Source organism: Drosophila rhopaloa, unplaced genomic scaffold (assembly GCF_018152115.1).
Source record: "Drosophila rhopaloa isolate 14029-0021.01 unplaced genomic scaffold, ASM1815211v1 contig_47, whole genome shotgun sequence".
Classification (NCBI taxonomy): domain Eukaryota; kingdom Metazoa; phylum Arthropoda; class Insecta; order Diptera; family Drosophilidae; genus Drosophila; species Drosophila rhopaloa.
Genome location: NW_025335142.1, coordinates 1,547,049 through 1,563,630, shown reverse-complemented (window position 1 = coordinate 1,563,630; position 16,582 = coordinate 1,547,049). Strand labels below are relative to the sequence as shown.

The 16,582-nt window shown below is 42.6% G+C and overlaps 3 protein-coding genes across 3 annotated transcripts; 1 reads left to right on the top strand and 2 right to left on the bottom strand.

Annotated features, from left to right (window-relative positions):
- Positions 1 to 60: 60 nt before the first annotated feature.
- Positions 61 to 2,109, bottom strand: LOC108048687 (DCN1-like protein). Its single transcript, XM_017129509.2, has 2 exons — positions 1,809 to 2,109; positions 61 to 1,071 (listed from the first exon to the last, which is right to left on the bottom strand). Exons 1-2 carry the CDS (start codon positions 1,809 to 1,811, stop codon positions 208 to 210), a joined length of 867 nt encoding a protein of 288 aa, XP_016984998.1. The 5' UTR covers positions 1,812 to 2,109; the 3' UTR covers positions 61 to 207.
- Positions 2,110 to 2,497: 388 nt separating this feature from the next.
- LOC108048680 (T-cell immunomodulatory protein) lies at positions 2,498 to 4,767 on the top strand. Its single transcript, XM_017129498.2, has 2 exons — positions 2,498 to 2,789; positions 2,840 to 4,767. Exons 1-2 carry the CDS (start codon positions 2,594 to 2,596, stop codon positions 4,438 to 4,440), a joined length of 1,797 nt encoding a protein of 598 aa, XP_016984987.1. The 5' UTR covers positions 2,498 to 2,593; the 3' UTR covers positions 4,441 to 4,767.
- Positions 4,765 to 16,323, bottom strand: LOC108048679 (protein argonaute-2). Its single transcript, XM_017129497.2, has 8 exons — positions 16,210 to 16,323; positions 16,088 to 16,147; positions 7,489 to 8,393; positions 7,273 to 7,361; positions 6,609 to 7,218; positions 5,365 to 6,378; positions 4,939 to 5,309; positions 4,765 to 4,883 (listed from the first exon to the last, which is right to left on the bottom strand). The coding sequence occupies exons 1-8, from the start codon at positions 16,223 to 16,225 to the stop codon at positions 4,793 to 4,795; spliced, it is 3,156 nt and encodes a 1,051-aa protein (XP_016984986.2). The 5' UTR covers positions 16,226 to 16,323; the 3' UTR covers positions 4,765 to 4,792.
- Between the last annotated feature and the right edge of the window lie 259 nt (positions 16,324 to 16,582).

Sequence of the window (16,582 nt, the reverse complement as noted above, 5' to 3'; positions counted from 1 at the left end):
AACTGGAAGTTGAGCTTCTGTTTCAAAGCCTTTCTCAATAAATAGAATGCCGGGGAAAAGTACATTTACTAACTTTATTTATTTATTACGACGCTTTTATAGAGAAATGTAAATTTACCGACCTTGCTTAGAATCTCCGTTATTTAGAATAATCAGAATAAAAGCAAATCTATCATTAATGAGAATACAATACAGTGTAACAATTCGTTAGCCATAGTTCATGTTTGTACTGTGCGAGGTCTGGTAGGCGCTGGATATGTTCTTCTGGGAGCTGGAGCTCGCGGTGGACTGTTGCTGAAAGCCGGATCCCGGCGAGGAGTCCTCCTTGAGATGATCGTTCTCCTGGCACCACTCCACAAAGTCATCGATTAGCACCGGCCAGGCGCCTTCCGAATCGTAGTTGCTCATCCGATCGTCTATGTTGGTGGCAAAGTCCAGCAGCAGGTTCCAGGTGTCCCGCGATATGGCCCGCTTGTGCTTCTCCTCGAGGAACTGGCACCAGATGTCCAAGAACTTGAAGCGCCCACTAAGAACGATGCACCAGTAGGCGATCGCCATGTCTAGGTCAATGCCCTTCTGACCAGGATCCTTGGCGTAGTTGAAGGTGAAGTGGTAAAAGTCCTTGAACTTGCCGGCGTCGCCCAGCTCCTGTTCGAGGATCGGAAGCTTGGCCTTCAGCTTGTCGATGCTATCGATGCCCAGGTCGCACATCCCATTAATGAACTCATCCCGCGAGAATTCGCACTGTACCTCGGCGTGAAACTTCCACGCAATGATTAGCACCAGTTTTGAGTCCGGCTTGAGATCCAGATCGTCGAGGAAATGAATAACCCCTTGCGATCCTATCTTCAGGGGATCACTGGGGTCGCGATAGCGCACGAACAACTGTTCAATCCGCTTACGATCCAACTCTCGGTAGTAGTACTCCGGATTTTGGAAGTAATTATCGCTGGCCAAGTCCAATTTCCAGTCGTTCTGTTGCAAACAGAAAATAGCCGTCTGTTCGCCCGTTTGTGTCAGCGATATGAACTTCTTCACCTTCTCACGGTGCTGGCTGGATTTCAGTTTATTCTGCAAAATATTTAATAAAATATTTTAAACCATTACTTACTATGGACAGTATTATTATAGACACTTGCTGAGTGAAAAAGGGTATATTGTACATTGTAAAAATAGTATTAGACTCAAAAAAGCATTAATGTATGTTTCAATGACCATGAAATTCGAAATAGATGCCGGAAATTCGAAATTCGCCTTTTGCAGAATTTAAAGGGTATATTAATATAAATAATTAATCAGCATCGAGTCCAAATGGCCTGATAGGAAAGATCTTTGGCACTTTAAAAGCTAGTGAATAGAGATTGAAGATGCACATGGCCTAAAAGATCAAGATCTCGGAATCTCCAAGAACTTGTGAATTCACATTCAAAATGCAGGCTCTTTCAAGTTTTTTACTTTCTATGGTGATTAACTTTACAATAAAATATTTAATACATCATAAAATCGGATCACTTTTAAGAAATGGAATCAGATGTAATGTGGAAGTCCTTGTTGAGGGACTTAGAATAACGGGTATTTTATGGCTGGAAGCATCGATTATAGCGTTCTTTATTGTTTACTATATAGATTTTGCTGCCCAGGCGAATTGCATAAATACAACAACAACTAGTGTGCCCAAGCTGGCGCTCCGCGAAGAAGAAGAAGAGGCAAGAGGTTCGAAAATAGAGCGTTTCGCTACTTTCTCCCGAACTCTCACTAGGTTTTAGCTTGACCCCGCACTTTGTGCCACAGTTTGGTCCAGTACTCACCATTGTTGTGGCAATAATTGGTTATTATTTGTTTATTTTACGGGGACTAAAACTTTGTTGGAAAACGTCCCAACTGCGGAGCGCAGGTGTTGGAAAACGTCAGTGGTTTGCCTCGATAAGTCGCGCTATTCCGTTAGGTTTACTTTTCTTAACAATGGACAAAAGATGATGGTTGTTGTTTCGTTGAAATCTTGTCTATTTGTTTATAATTGTTTGCCTATACATATTTTTCAATTGAAAATTTGTTTAGTTTTGTTCAATGGCGAGTGACCTTCAGTGGACGGTTAAAATTTACCAAAGGATTCCGAAAAAAAAATACCGAAACCTGTAACAATTGTACCACGAGGTTGAGAACTTCGATATGAATTAATTACGGGCTCAAAACAGATTTGATTACGATTGTTTTGAGAAAACAGTTTTTAAAAAAATTAATTTTTGCGTTTTTCCAATATTAGTAAGCCTACAATAGGAAATTAAAATAAATTTTTCTTAACATGTAATCAATGCACTTCAAAGACTAATTTCGTTTCTTGTCACTTAATAAATTTGTTTCAAGCTAGATCTGATTACTTTTGTTTCTAATAATTACTTTTGTTTCTAATAATATCGCTAAATAAACAGATGTTTGTAACATAGTGGAAACAATTTGAGATCTATCGATTAATATTTGACGCAAAAGTGGAAACATACCAATTGCTCATCCCCATCTGATTCACTATTGATTTTCACAATAACAAAAGTGGCAAATAAAGCAAATTGGAAGCGTAGAAATTCTAAAACCCGGAATGACGAGATGCAGCCTGGTACTCCTGGGGCTCCTCCTGGCCCTGGGCAACCGGGTCAACGCCAGCGATATCACCGATAAGGTGTTTGAAAATATCAAAGAAGGCATTGTGGCAGCTTTTGGGGACTTTAATTCCGACGAACTCACGGATGTCTTTGTAATTCGCGATAATATGAAGACGTTGCAGATTCTCTATGGTATGTTTTGGGTGTCAGAATGGTCCCTGTGTAATGCTAGTTTCCTAAAGGTCACTACACGGAACCACTGCTCATCGTGGGACCCTACTGCCAGTACGACGGTAAAACCATCGTGAGTGTTATTCCCGGAGATTTCGATGGCGACGCTCAAATGGACGTGCTGGTTAACCTGAAGGGCAGTAACGAGGATACCTACGAAGTCCACATCAACTGGGGCAACACGACCGAACTCAATTGCTCCAAGAAGTCGCTCTTCACGAGCAAAGGAGAAGTGATGGCCCTGGATTTCAATCGCGACATGATCATCGATTTGTTCGGATTGGACACCAATGACCTCCGTACCTTCTGGATATTCAACAGCAACAGGCTTCCCCCAGAGCCCACCCACCAAGCAGAGCCCCCAGGGCTCAGTGGCAACTCGTTGAGCATCCCCAATGCAAATGCTTATCTGGATCTGAACGGCGATTTCCTCGCCGACCTTTTCCTGCAGACGCAGAACTACTTTGAAGTTTGGTACGGCATAAATGAGAGTGACAAGCAGGAGAACTTTAGATACCAGAAGCAGATCAAGTTCCAGCCGATTGGAGACGGTGTCTACCACATCGGACAGGCGGTCTTTATGGACTTTGAGTTGAAGGGCGTGCAGAACATTGTGGTGCCCTTCTGCATTCACGCAAACTGCAGAAACTCCTCGATCCTGGTGCATGATGGCCAGGATTTCCGGAATCTACATGTCAACTTCCGTGATCCACAGGGCATCTCCTGGGCCTTTGTGCCGCCCGTGTCGGATGATGTTTATTTGAGAACCATCACGGCGAGGAGCGGTGACTTTAACCTGGACGGCTACCCGGATTTGCTGGTCACGCTGCAGCCACTAAACGTGGGCAAGCCGGTGATGCAGACGTTTCTGCTGGAGAACGTGCCCTGCACTACGTGTCACAAGCAGCTAAAGCGCACTTTCGAGGTGCGCTGGGGCGCCCTTTCGCCGATGGGCAACAACACGGTGGCCGGCGCCTTTTACGACTTCTACCAGGACGGTGTGCTTGATGTGATCCTCATCCGTAAGGATGCGAAAGGCAAATACCAGCCACTAGCCTTCCTGAACACCCTCGACTACGATGCGAACTTTGTAAAGGTGATTGTGCTGACTGGTTTGGACAACAAGCAGAACCCTGAGCGACGCACTCCCTTGGGTAGGAAAAAACGCACGTACGGCACAAACTTGCCAGGACCCCGCATCACATACAGTACCACCACCCAGGATGGGGATCAGCAGTGCGGAAGCAGCGTGCAATTGCCGCAGGCATCCTACTTCGCCTTGCAGCTGCCGTACACTTGCTTTGGTTTAGGTCGTACGCCAAATTTCGTGGATCAACTGACCGTAGGGCTGGGCGGCAAGTGGCACAACTGGACGCAACTCATACCCAACTCACAAATGATTGTGGTGCCAAAGCCTCTGGACGAACCGTCGCGCTGGAAGGCCCAGCTTTTCGTTACGCCCAGCAAACTCATTCTAATGAGCGTAGTGGCGCTGGGCGGCACCTGCCTGGTCATCGTCTTTATTATTCTTGTGCTATACATCAAGGAGAAGCGCGAGGATAAACAGGAGCGGCTGCAAGAGTCACACAAATTCCATTTCGATGCGATGTAAGATCGCGAATTAAATGTACACTAAGTAGTTTTCTCTTTCGTTTCAACCAAGTCAGTTGAGTTTAATATTTTATGATTAATTAACGTTGATTAATATGCCCAAAACGAGAACTGCACCCTGCCGATTCCATTAGGAGCTTTCCAATCTCATTGACGCCTTAACTTTTCCCAATCAGATTGTAAAAAAGAAGAAATAATTGATGGGGCAACTTAAGGCGCCACTTCAAAACCGAACTAATAATGCAATCGACAGAGTGCGTCCTCTACATCAGATATATATGTATATGGTTTAAGAAATGTGATAAATATAAAAGCGATAAAAAAATAAGAGATTGAGGAGTTTTACTCGCTGCTTAGACAAAATACATTGGGTTTGTCTTCATGAATTCGGGCACAATCTTGCGCTTCTCGTATTCCTTCTTTAAATCCAGGAACCTAGTGGAGCTGTAATATACAAAAGGGGTTTAATGACAGAATACTGAACAAAAGTCAGACTTACCCTGTGAGATAAACGCGCCCGCGTGCTGCCACCAAATGGGCCAAGTAGGCCGGAGCCGGATACGAAACCGATCGATTGCAACGGGGGAACATGTGGCACAGGTTGTAGGTCAACTGCTGCAGCAGGTCGATGTCCAGATTGCCCGTGTTCTCAATTACATTGTAACGCGTCGGCTTGGCCGTGCCCTGGATGGACTGGTGGCTGACCATGAAGAACTGCATCTCGTTGGGATGGACGATGGTGCGGTCGACCACAGTTCCGGGGTCCACGTTGTTGAACTTGTTGTACTGCGATGGCTCGCCGTTTGGAAAGAAGCGAGTGTGGTGGCGCTTCACAACAATCACGCAGCAAATCTTGGGCTTGATACCCACCTGAAAATGTCCGTCCAGCAAGTCATTTTATTAAAAACTTTGAAACCAAACCCACCTGAGCACAGGCAGCATTAATGCCCCTCAGTTCCGCGTTCTTGATCTTTGGAAACTGTCCGTCGCTCACACCGTCTCGGTAATAGAGAATGTGGTCCGGATAGGTATTTCTGTACTGCTTATATACACGCAGGTGCTCCAAAGTTATCGACAGCATGTCCTCGATCTCCTCTAGAGCTGAGCGCTGCAGCCGATATTGCATGTTGTAAGAGGCTCCGTGAGGATCGTGGGAGGCTGCCACGCCCACCACACTGGGAATCTCACGCTGATCGGGCGACGGATGGGTCACATCGGCACCCAGATACATGGCGTTCTTGAGCATCGGCAGTCGGGGATCATCCTTGATCTTGTGGTTGATGCCGTTCAGCTTGGAGTTGACCTTTAGTAGTATGTTACCAACGGTCTGTGGGGTCATCTTTCGCTCTACGGTGAACTGTTTAATGCACTGCGTCAGAATGCCGTGCTGCAGCTCGGCTTTCTGCTTGATGACGTCGTAGGAGGCCCCAAACTGGGGAATAATAACAAACGCCAGATCGCACTGTTGTTTTTTAAGATCCGAAAAGCATTCGTCCAGGTGGCGCTCGTCTCTGAAGCTCCTGATTTCCGCCTTTGCATCCAGGCTCACGCTCACTGTCTTGCTTTGGTTAAACATTTGGCGCTCGAAGTCAACCACCTGGTTATAGTGCATCTTGCGACCATGCGGCGGATCAAAATACAAAATCGCCCACTTATGGGCCTTGGGTTTGGGCTCCAGGAATCGCATGTTGTCCATGCGCCACGATCCGTTCCTCACCGGGCACAACCTGTTGCCCTGGTACTCCACTTGCGGTGCGTTCAGAGTGCGGGTGTCCACCACAATAAAATCGTTGGCGATGCGGATGCCAAAGCGACTGACGGTCGGATCCAGGTTGTGCTTGAAGTATTCCAGCAAATGTATAATCTTGCTCTTTCGTTCGTTTGTCGATGTGGCGGCGAACTTAATCATTTTGGCCACCTGATTGGCTCCATCCTTGCGCTGTGAAATAAATATTTGGACCGTATAAAAATATAAATCAATTTCTGCATTTCTCCCACAAAAAGTGGGTAAACGTCTTTGGTAAAAATATGACCATTTTGTTTATTTATTTTGTTAATAAATAAATTAATAAATTTACGATAGGGAAAATTATAGACCATATAGCTGTCTTTAAGATATTGTTGCAACAGAATTCACTAAAATTAATCAAGAATCAATGAGAAACTCACATTCAATGGCTGACCTTCCTCGATAGTGCAAAGCTCAATGGGCACTAAGATATTCTTCATCGGAGGTCCAACGTGCAGGCAGTGGAGTTGGGGGAACTGCAAGTTGTAGTTTCGACTCCTGAAATATTCCACAATGGTGACATTCCTGCCCTCGTGCTCGAAAGTCTCCCTGTTGGCCGGGCTTCTAGAAAGTCCATTCACTTTGTAGACTCTCGGAGCCGTGGCAAATGCTTGTGGTGGTTTGTAAATCACATTGATGCCTTTGAGGAACGGCTCGATATAGCGCCGAGACTGATCGAGATTGGTGGTATTATTGATTCTCGACTTTAAGCCAAATCGCTCAAGATATTCCAATACCGGCATGGCAATCGGAAAGGACTTGTGCGATATGTCGACGTTTAAAAACGGGCGGTCACCCAGAATGAAAGCCTGAAACAGGCCAACCAAGGCCTCGTAGCCATCGTCCAGGTCTTGGCGTTGACCAGGCTCGGCCAGCTTGAAGAAGGAGCGACCGGCCCGAATAGACTTGTTGTGGCAGGGAACCGCCATCACGACCTCCATGCACTGCATCGCCCGCATGGGCTTGTCGAAGATCCTATCCGACATATAGCTGCAAAACGGCTAGTCAAAATTTGTTATTCTTTAGTAATTCCCTGTTACTTACCTCCTCAGCGAGCTCAGATCGATTTCCGAGTCACCGGTCTCCTTGATTTCCACTGTGTAACGCAGAGTGCGCCCATTACGATCTGTCACCTGGAATGCGTTAAGCCAGAAATAAAAATCATTTACTAATTGATGTATAATAGCATACATAAATACATCATACAAATAAAATTGTATTCTTATTCTTAATTCTTAAATTTTTGCAATAAAAACTTACAGTTACTTCCGAGTTCTGAGTCTTTAATGGCAGCTTATCCGCAGAGTAGCAGGAAGCTCTGCCGTCATAGGCGGCAATCGCACCACCCAATTGATCGATGCGAAACTGTTCGAATGCCTGCCTGTAGAACTTTTTGGGCCGCTCTGGCATAATTTTCACATCGTAGTGATAGGCCTTGGGCGGCATTTTGGACAAGTCAATGTCCAGATAGTTAACGGCTACCCGGCCTGGTTTGCCGATGGTTCCGCGCTTCATACTGCCCGCTGGCTGAGGCAATGCTGCACCAAATTGCGTTCCTTGCTGCTGTTGGGGCGGTCCCTGGCCCTGGCGTTGCTGGTAGTCCCCTTGCTGTTGTCCCTGGGATCGTTGTTGGTAGCCACCTTGTCCTTGCGGACGCTGCTGGTAGCCACCTTGTCCTTGCTGACGCTGCTGATAGCCGCCTTGTGCGCCCTGTCCCTGTTGTCCTTGCGATCGTTGCTGGTAGTCCCCTTGCTGTTGTCCCTGGGATCGTTGTTGGTAGCCACCTTGTCCTTGTGGACGCTGCTGATAACCGCCTTGTGGACCTTGTGCCTGTTGTCCTTGCGGACGCTGCTGGTAACCACCTTGTCCTTGCTGACGCTGCTGATAGCAGCCTTGTTGACCTTGTGCCTGTTGTCCTTGTTCCTGGGGACGTTGCTGAAAACCACCTTGCTCTCCTTGTGGGCCGCCTTGAGCCCTCGTTTGCTGAAGCGGTGCACGCTGCTGACCCTGCGATTGTTTTTGCTGTCCGCCCCATCCTTGGCCGCCTTGGGTTTTCTGCTGCTGGCCGCCCTGCTTCTGCCATCCTCCGCCGCCCTGTTTGCCCCCAGAGGCAGACGCTCCGGAGCTGGTTGATGGCTGGCTTGCCGCCTGTTGTCCTGCACCTCCTGCGGATTTTATATGAGTATTAACAAATTAATCAAGAATTTTTGGTTTATGTTTTCAGGGCCTTGCTTACTAAAAGACATTTGTAAAAGTTATTCTGAGTTCGAAGCAAGGCGTAATAAGCCTACAAATAAATCTGACATTAACTGTCAGTTTCGCTGCGAATGGCAACTAGACTGGTCAAAATCCGTGTGTAGCTCCTGATTATAACCGTTACTCGTAGAGTAAAAGGGTATATTGTATTCGTGCAAAAGTATGTAACAGCTAGAAGGAAGCGTTTCCGACCCTATAAAGTATATATATTCTTGATCAGGGTCACTAGCCGAGTCGATATAGCCATGTCCGTCTGTCCGTCTGTCTGTCCGTCTGTCTGTCTGTCCGTATGAACGCTGAGATCTCGGAAACCATAAAAGCTAGAAGATTGGCATTTTGCATGCAGATTCTAGGAGTTCCTACGCAGCGCAAGTTTGTTTCAAAAAGGTGCCACGCCCCCTTTAACGCCCACAATCGCTTATATACGATTTTAAAAATTTAAATATTTCGGAAAAGTAAAAATGCAGTTTTATTGTGTTTATCAATACCTATCGAAATGTAGAAGAAATTTTTCAAATCGGACCATTCGTTAAAAAGTTATGCGTGATCAAAGTTTCTATCTCCATCTCCCTCGCACTCCCTTTACCTGAGTAACGGATATCTGATAGTCGGGGACCCGACTATAGCGTTCTCTCTTGTTATACCCTTGCAGAGGGTATTATAATTTTGGTCAAAAGTGTGCAACGCAGTGAAGGAGACATCTCCGACCCTATAAAGTATATATATTCTTGATCAGGATCACCTCCTGAGTTGATATAGCCATGTCCGTCTGTCCGTCTGTCCGTCTGTCCGTCTGTCCGTCTGTCTGTCCGTCTGTCTGTTTCTACGCGAACTAGTCTCTCAGTTTTAAAGATATCGAATTGAAACTTTGCACACACCCTTCTTTCCTTTGCACGCAGTATATAAGTCGGAACGGCCGGGATCGGCCGACTATATCCTATAGCTGCCATATAACTGATTGATCGGAAATGCCATAACTCTGCTGTTTGTTAGGTTAGGAAGTTGGGACTTTCTATGGGTTTTATATTTGGCCAATCAATCCGACGTACCAAATTTCATAAGGATCGGCCGACTATATCTTATAGCTTCCATATAACTGATTGATCGGAAATGCCATAACTTTGGTGTTTGTAAAGTTAGGAAGTTGGGATTTTCTATGGGTTTTATATTTGGCCAATCAATCCGACGTACCAAATTTCATAAGGATCGGCCGACTATATCTTATAGCTGCCATATAACTGATTGATCGGAAATGCCATAACTTTGGTGTTTGTAAAGTTAGGAAGTTGGGATTTTCTATGGGTTTTATATTTGGCCAATCAATCAGACGTACCAAATTTCATAAGGATCGGCCGACTATATCTTATAGCTGCCATATAACTGATTGATCGGAAATGCCATAACTTTGGTGTTTGTTAAGTTAGGAAGTTGGGATTTTCTATGGGTTTTATTTTTGCCTAATCAATCCGACATATCAAATTTCATAAGGATCGGCCGACTATATTCTATAACTGCCATATAACTGAACGATTGGAAATGCCATAACTTTAGTGTTTTTAAAGTTAGGAAATTGGGATTTTTTATGAGTATTAAGAATGCATTATGAATGATTTTGGAGAATATAATTTGCAGAATATTCTGCAAGGGTATTTCAACTTCGGCTCCGCCCGAAGTTAGCTTTCCTTTCTTGTTTTATGTTGAGTTCTTGCAATTGTTTCGTGTTAATCAGCAACCAGAGAGTGATCTCCAACTTACACTATTGTGCTTATCTGCGCGCAATCTAATTTTAGACACCGCCCTCCGGTGTCTCTATTATTTTGGCTAAATTCTACCAACTGAACAGAAGTGCAATCATTGTGAACAAGCCCATTGGGCTGGGTCAAAAGTTAAGACTTTTGAAGAGTATGTTTTTGATTTATATTCTTCTCCTAATCGGAAATGAATAGCAGCACACCTTCTTGTCCGCCGCTCCCGAGAGAGCTGTCTGGACTTGGGAGGTTGAAGGCAATAGCTGGTCAAAGCCCAGCGGAACTACGAGCCAAACTTGCAAGCGATTGGCCCTTCAACTAAAAAGAGCAGATGCAGTCTCTTCCATTTCTACCTATCCAGGAACTAACAATATTCCAGAAGCACTGGCTTGGGGTGCTCCTTTCAATTACCTAGTACTTCTCGTCGCAGGAAACGGATATCTTCCGATCTGAGTAAAGAGCCAGCAAAAGTAAAGGAAATGTTATCATTGCAACAAACGGTAAAGTTAATCAAAATACTACGCCAAATGCACTGCGCAAAAAACCGCTTCGCACCTTCAGCTAAGGAGATAAATGTAAACGAGGAGCCATTTGAGCCCAATATACACAGCTCCGGAATTAATGCTCATCAAGGACAGAACCATTCCAAATCGACCAATCCCAAACCTCCACCAATATGTGTACCTAAGGTAACTAATATTCTCACTCTGTAAATAACACTTTGTTAAATCATATCTGGACATAGTTATTACATATGTACGTACGTCTAAATTCGGAATTACCCGCATATTCTTCCCAAAAAGTCATAAACTGTCATAAATTCAGTCGACTACTACAACTTGTTATACCCTTGCAGATAGTATTATAATTTCAGTCAAAAGTTTGTAACGCAGTGAAGGAGACATTTCCGACCCTATAAAATATATATATTCTTGATCAGCATCACTAGGAGAGTCGATCTAACCATATCCGTTTCTACGCAAAAAAATTATAAAATTATATATATAAATTATTATTTTGTTCTTTGGGAGTTGGTAATATTTAAATATTATGGATTTACGGTTTTAATTGAATTAAAATAGGACAATAATATCAAATAACTGTCATAGAAACGATGGCAAAATGCAGTGCAGAATCGACAGAGCTTCATTGTTTTAAGTAATATAGGCATAGAATCGAAATGTAGTCGATTTGTAATAACTGCAAGGGTATATAAACTTCGGCTTGGCGAAGTTTGCTTCCTTTCTTGTTTTGGTTTAAGAATTGTACAAGGAAAACCAGACGAATATTATTAATTCAATAATAAGAGGATTGGTGGGTTTAAGACCAAAACAAGAGAGAACGCTATAGTCGAGTGCCTCGACTATTAGATTCCCGTTACTCAGCTAAACAACTTTAGATTTTGCATTAACATAATGTGAATTAGATTGACCACAGGAAAAAAAGACAGAGAGTTCAAATTATCAATTTGAATTAGGCGATCTCTTAGAGCTGGCAGCTTTACAGCACGAGCATCAGCACCAGCGCTGCTTTAGCGCAGGCAGCTTTTGTCCTGCACCAGCATACACACATACGCCATTGTTTGACTCAGACCTCCAATTTGGCTAACTTGATTTGATTTGCATAGTTCTTGGGGTATAGTTCGGTATTGACATATGAAAACCATCGCAATTTCCTTTAATAGAAATCCTAATCGAGAATTAACAAAGTCATCCGTTAGATGGCGCTATTGTATTGCGCCATCTACCCCAAGACATTGGTACCACGAGCCATGAAAGGCGGAAATGTAGGCGCTAGCCAGGCTTAAGCGTTTAATGAGTTTTGGGCGTTTGACGAAACAAATACATATTAATTAAAATTTTCATAATAGCATCAAAACTGTGGCCACAGCTTGTGGCTTGTGGGCGTCAGAAGGGCGTGGCACCATTTTGAAACAAACTTGCGCTGCTTAGGAACTCCTAAAATCTACATGCAAAATGCCAATCTTCTAGCTTTTATAGTTTCCGAGATCTCAGCGTTCATACGGACGGACAGACAGACGGACATGGCTAGATCGACTCGGCTAGTGATCCTGAACAAGAACTTATATACTTTATAGGGTCGGAAACGCTTCCTTCTACCCGTTACATACTTTTGCACGAATACAATATACCCTCTTACTCTACGAGTAACAGGTATAAATATGGAAGATTTGTGGAAGTCCGAGTGGTACTCTATTGAATCATCAATTTGTGCCAATTTGGTGGATTCAATGGGACTCCGGTGAACCGAAGTCATTAAAAATTGCGGTGGCACGACTATATATTAAAATTACAATCTAAGCTTATAGGCTTTGAAGTTACAAAACTGTTTTCCATAGAATTAAGTATGTTTATAAGTGCTACAAAGACTTCAAAGAGGGTCGGGAACGTGTTGATGACTTGGAGCGCTCCGGACGACCATCGACGTCAACAGATGACCAACACCTCAATGAAGTGAAGGATTAAGTGCTCAAAAATCGTCGGTTGACTGTTACAGACCTTACTGATATGATCGGAATATCATAAGGATCTGTGAAAACCATTTTGAAACAGCATTTGGGCCTTCGAAAAGTCAAATCTCGTTTGGTACCGAAAACGATTAATTTCTGCACTCGTTCTTCGTGACCAAATCGCCAATAATTCGACGCATATCGTTCCGCAACCACCGTATTCTCCTGATTTGGCTCCGTGTGACTTCTGGCTATTCCCAAAACTCAAGAGACCACTTCGGGGAACGCGTTTCGAGTCGATTGAAGAGATAAAAGCGGAATCGACGAGGGCACTCATGGCTATGCCGGAAAGGGACTATTTGGCCTGTTTCGAGGATTTGAAAAAACGTTGGCATAATTTTTTTTATCGGGAGGGGATTACTTTGAAGGGGTAAAATTGATACAGGAGAATAAATAAAAAACTTTCACTTTACAAACAAATTCACCTTACTTTTTGCCCACAGTAGTATGTACAAAGGTTATGTAGGTACACTCATGGACAAAATAATAGGTGTTTTTTTTTCTTTTTTAACTTTCTTTAATCTCAACAAATCAATTTTTTTCAATATTTCTTTTAATTGGCTTATAAAAAAAAGTAAAAACAGATTCACAAATCCTTTAATATAACACTAAATTAAATATTTTCTTAAATCCGCCAATTTTGGCTGGACACAATAATAGGTGTACAAAGATATACAGTGGCTCACAGTTTAAAGTATGCACTTCAAACCCCCAACTTCAAACTTCCATAGTGTTAAAACTATTAGGCGTACTGCAACAAATGTGGTGTCAAATTAAAGATGATATTGTTTAGATTAAATTAGTGACTTCATTTATTGTCTACTTTTTCATTTTATAACCAAAACATAACAAAATAATAAAATACTGCTTATTTCTACCTCACAGCTTATTTTATGCAGCACCAAAAATATAAAAATATTTGGAAAGTATTTATTTTTTTTTGTTTTTTAGTATTTAGTGTGGTAGCCTTTAGTGTCTATTACCGCTTGAAGCCTTTTTGGCATCGAATCCACTAATTTTTTCGTCAGATCGGCTGATATAATGCTCCTCTCTTTGAAAAGAGCATCCTTCAGCTGGTTTTTGTTCGAAATGGAGTATTTTCGAATATTATTCTCCAAAATTGCTCACAAATTTTCGATCACGTTTAGATCTGAAGATAGAGACGGCGGAATCATCATATGGGGACAGTTGTAGCTCAGCCAAGACTGCACAATACCCGCCTTGTGCTATGGATCATTGTAATGATAAAAACGGAAATTTGACCTTATTCCCTGATCCTCCGCACTTTGCAACAAATTGTCCTTGAGAATATTGAGATATTTCATTTTGTCCATTGTAGACTCAAAAAAGTCCAGTTTTCCAGGACCGACAAAAAATTTGATCCCAAGTACACACAGTTTTATAACTGTCAAACAGGGAAGTAGTAGCCTAATGGTACGGGCCTGCTTTTCATGGCATGGTTTTGGTCCGATTTATCAAATTGACGGAATAAGGGACAGATTTGTCAACAAATTTCTATTGGAGACTATGATGCTACCATATGTCCAGGATAATATGCCACTTTTATAGAAGTTTCAGTGGATAATGACCCGAAGCACGCCTCTCGAGTAGTAAAGGATTGGTTCTGAGAGCAAAATGTGGTGATTTGTTGAGATTAGAGAAGATATAAATTAGAAATAGAAAGTTAAAAAATAAAAAAAAACACACCTATTATTTTGTCCATCAGTGTATGTATGGTTGGGGAATAAGCGCTCTGAAATGCAGGGCTCAATTGTTATCTTAGCATTAATTAAGCAATGAGCAGTGAAAAAGTTAAGGACAGAACATGTGAATAAATGAGCAAGTGAGCGAATGAACAAGTGAGCGAATGAACAAGTGAGCGAATGAACAAGTGAGCGAATGAACAAGTGAGCGAATGAACAAGTGAGCGAATGAACAAGTGAAGTGAGCGAATGAACAAGTGAGCGAATGAACAAGTGAGCGAATGAACAAGTGAGCGAATGAACAAGTGAGCGAATGAACAAGTGAGCGAATGAACAAGTGAGCGAATGAACAAGTGAGCGAATGAACAAGTGAGCGAATGAACAAGTGAGCGAATGAACAAGTGAGCGAATGAACAAGTGAGCGAATGAACAAGTGAGCGAATGAACAAGTGAGCGAATGAACAAGTGAGCGAATGAACAAGTGAGCGAATGAACAAGTGAGCGAATGAACAAGTGAGCGAATGAACAAGTGAGCGAATGAACAAGTGAGCGAATGAACAAGTGAGCGAATGAACAAGTGAGCGAATGAACAAGTGAGCGAATGAACAAGTGAGCGAATGAACAAGTGAGCGAATGAACAAGTGAGCGAATGAACAAGTGAGCGAATGAACAAGTGAGCGAATGAACAAGTGAGCGAATGAACAAGTGAGCGAATGAACAAGTGAGCGAATGAACAAGTGAGCGAATGAACAAGTGAGCGAATGAACAAGTGAGCGAATGAACAAGTGAGCGAATGAACAAGTGAGCGAATGAACAAGTGAGCGAATGAACAAGTGAGCGAATGAACAAGTGAGCAAGTGAACAAGTGAGCAAGTGAACAAGTGAGCAAGTGAACAAGTGAGGAAGTGAACAAGTGAGCAAGTGAGCAAGTGAACAAGTGAGCAAACTGAGTGAGTTGACTCATTAAAAATGAGCAGTTTTTACCCAACACTATTTGACAATATCTTTAAAAAGCCTTTTTCCCCCAAATACGATATTTGAATTTTAACTGCTTGTCAACAAACCCAGCTGATTGACAGTACGACCGTAGCACGCTTAATTTTGATGAACTCTCGAAATTTTGGTCACACTGGAAATATTAAAGTTTTTACGCTAGCGAACTCGTTTGTCGATCTGAGTACTAGGCTTAATGCCTAATCCTTTTTTCGTCACAGCATTTTGGTATCAGAAATTTTGTATGTTGGAAGTTCGATCACCACGACTTTTTTACTTCGTTAAGAGGTTTATTTTTTGTTGTTTTGTAGCTGAGGCAGCTTTTGTTTTCATTATTTTAAACAACCTGATAATTGTGCACTGCATATACGAACATGTATGTATATAACTACATACGTGTATCAGAACGTGTTTTCCACCAACACAGGTGAGCCCTCATAATTTCATCATAGGTGCTTTGAATGTTGTGATTCCCCGTTAAATGCAAAACTTCTGGAATGTACGATTACCCCTCCCAACAAGAATAACTCTGGCGCAAACATATATACGTATACGAAATAGTGTTAAGTAATTCAAAATAAATACACATCTTTCGTCTTCGTCGACAAATTGCACTAAAATGCACTAACCTTGTTGTTGTTGTTGTGCAGGAGCTGCAGGCGTGGGCTTTTCCTCTTCTTTCTTGAATTCTGTTTGTTAAGTTAACGTTTAAATATATATTATACATAGTTTGGCATGTCGGGCAACTTACTATTCTTTTTTCCCATCGTTAAAACTTGATATTTTGTATCAATCTGCTTTAGAAAATGGTTTGCTGTTTTGCTGTTTTACTTTGTTCTGCGTTGTATAGTGGTGGATAAACTTCGATAACGACATCTATGTCATTGTTATTTTCCAAATATCGGTGATATAGGTAATATCGATGTTTGGCCGGGCAGAGATGTTTTCCATCTCTAACGAGAATCGAAAATCTCACTCCAGTTCTGAAGCACTCTGATATTTTCCACTCCATTCTCGGGCACTCGTTATTTTTCACTCCATTGCTTGCAGGCACTCTGTTAGTTTCCACTCCAGTCATAATGCACTATTTAACTACCATAGCACCGTAAAAAATGTTATCAAAT

What these genes read in the sequence shown, in the direction of transcription:
- LOC108048680 (XM_017129498.2), top strand. Translation starts at nt 2,594, where the DNA reads ATGACGAGATGCAGCCTGGTACTCCTGGGGCTCCTCCTGGCCCTGGGC. An exon ending in GACGTTGCAGATTCTCTATG is followed by an intron (nt 2,790 to 2,839) that starts GTATGTTTTGGG and finishes AGTTTCCTAAAG; the next exon opens with GTCACTACACGGAACCACTG.
- LOC108048679 (XM_017129497.2), bottom strand. An exon ending in TGCACAACAACAACAACAAG is followed by an intron (nt 8,394 to 16,087) that starts GTTAGTGCATTT and finishes TAAAATCCGCAG; the next exon opens with GAGGTGCAGGACAACAGGCG. An exon ending in AGGAAGGTCAGCCATTGAAT is followed by an intron (nt 6,379 to 6,608) that starts GTGAGTTTCTCA and finishes TTTATTTCACAG; the next exon opens with CGCAAGGATGGAGCCAATCA.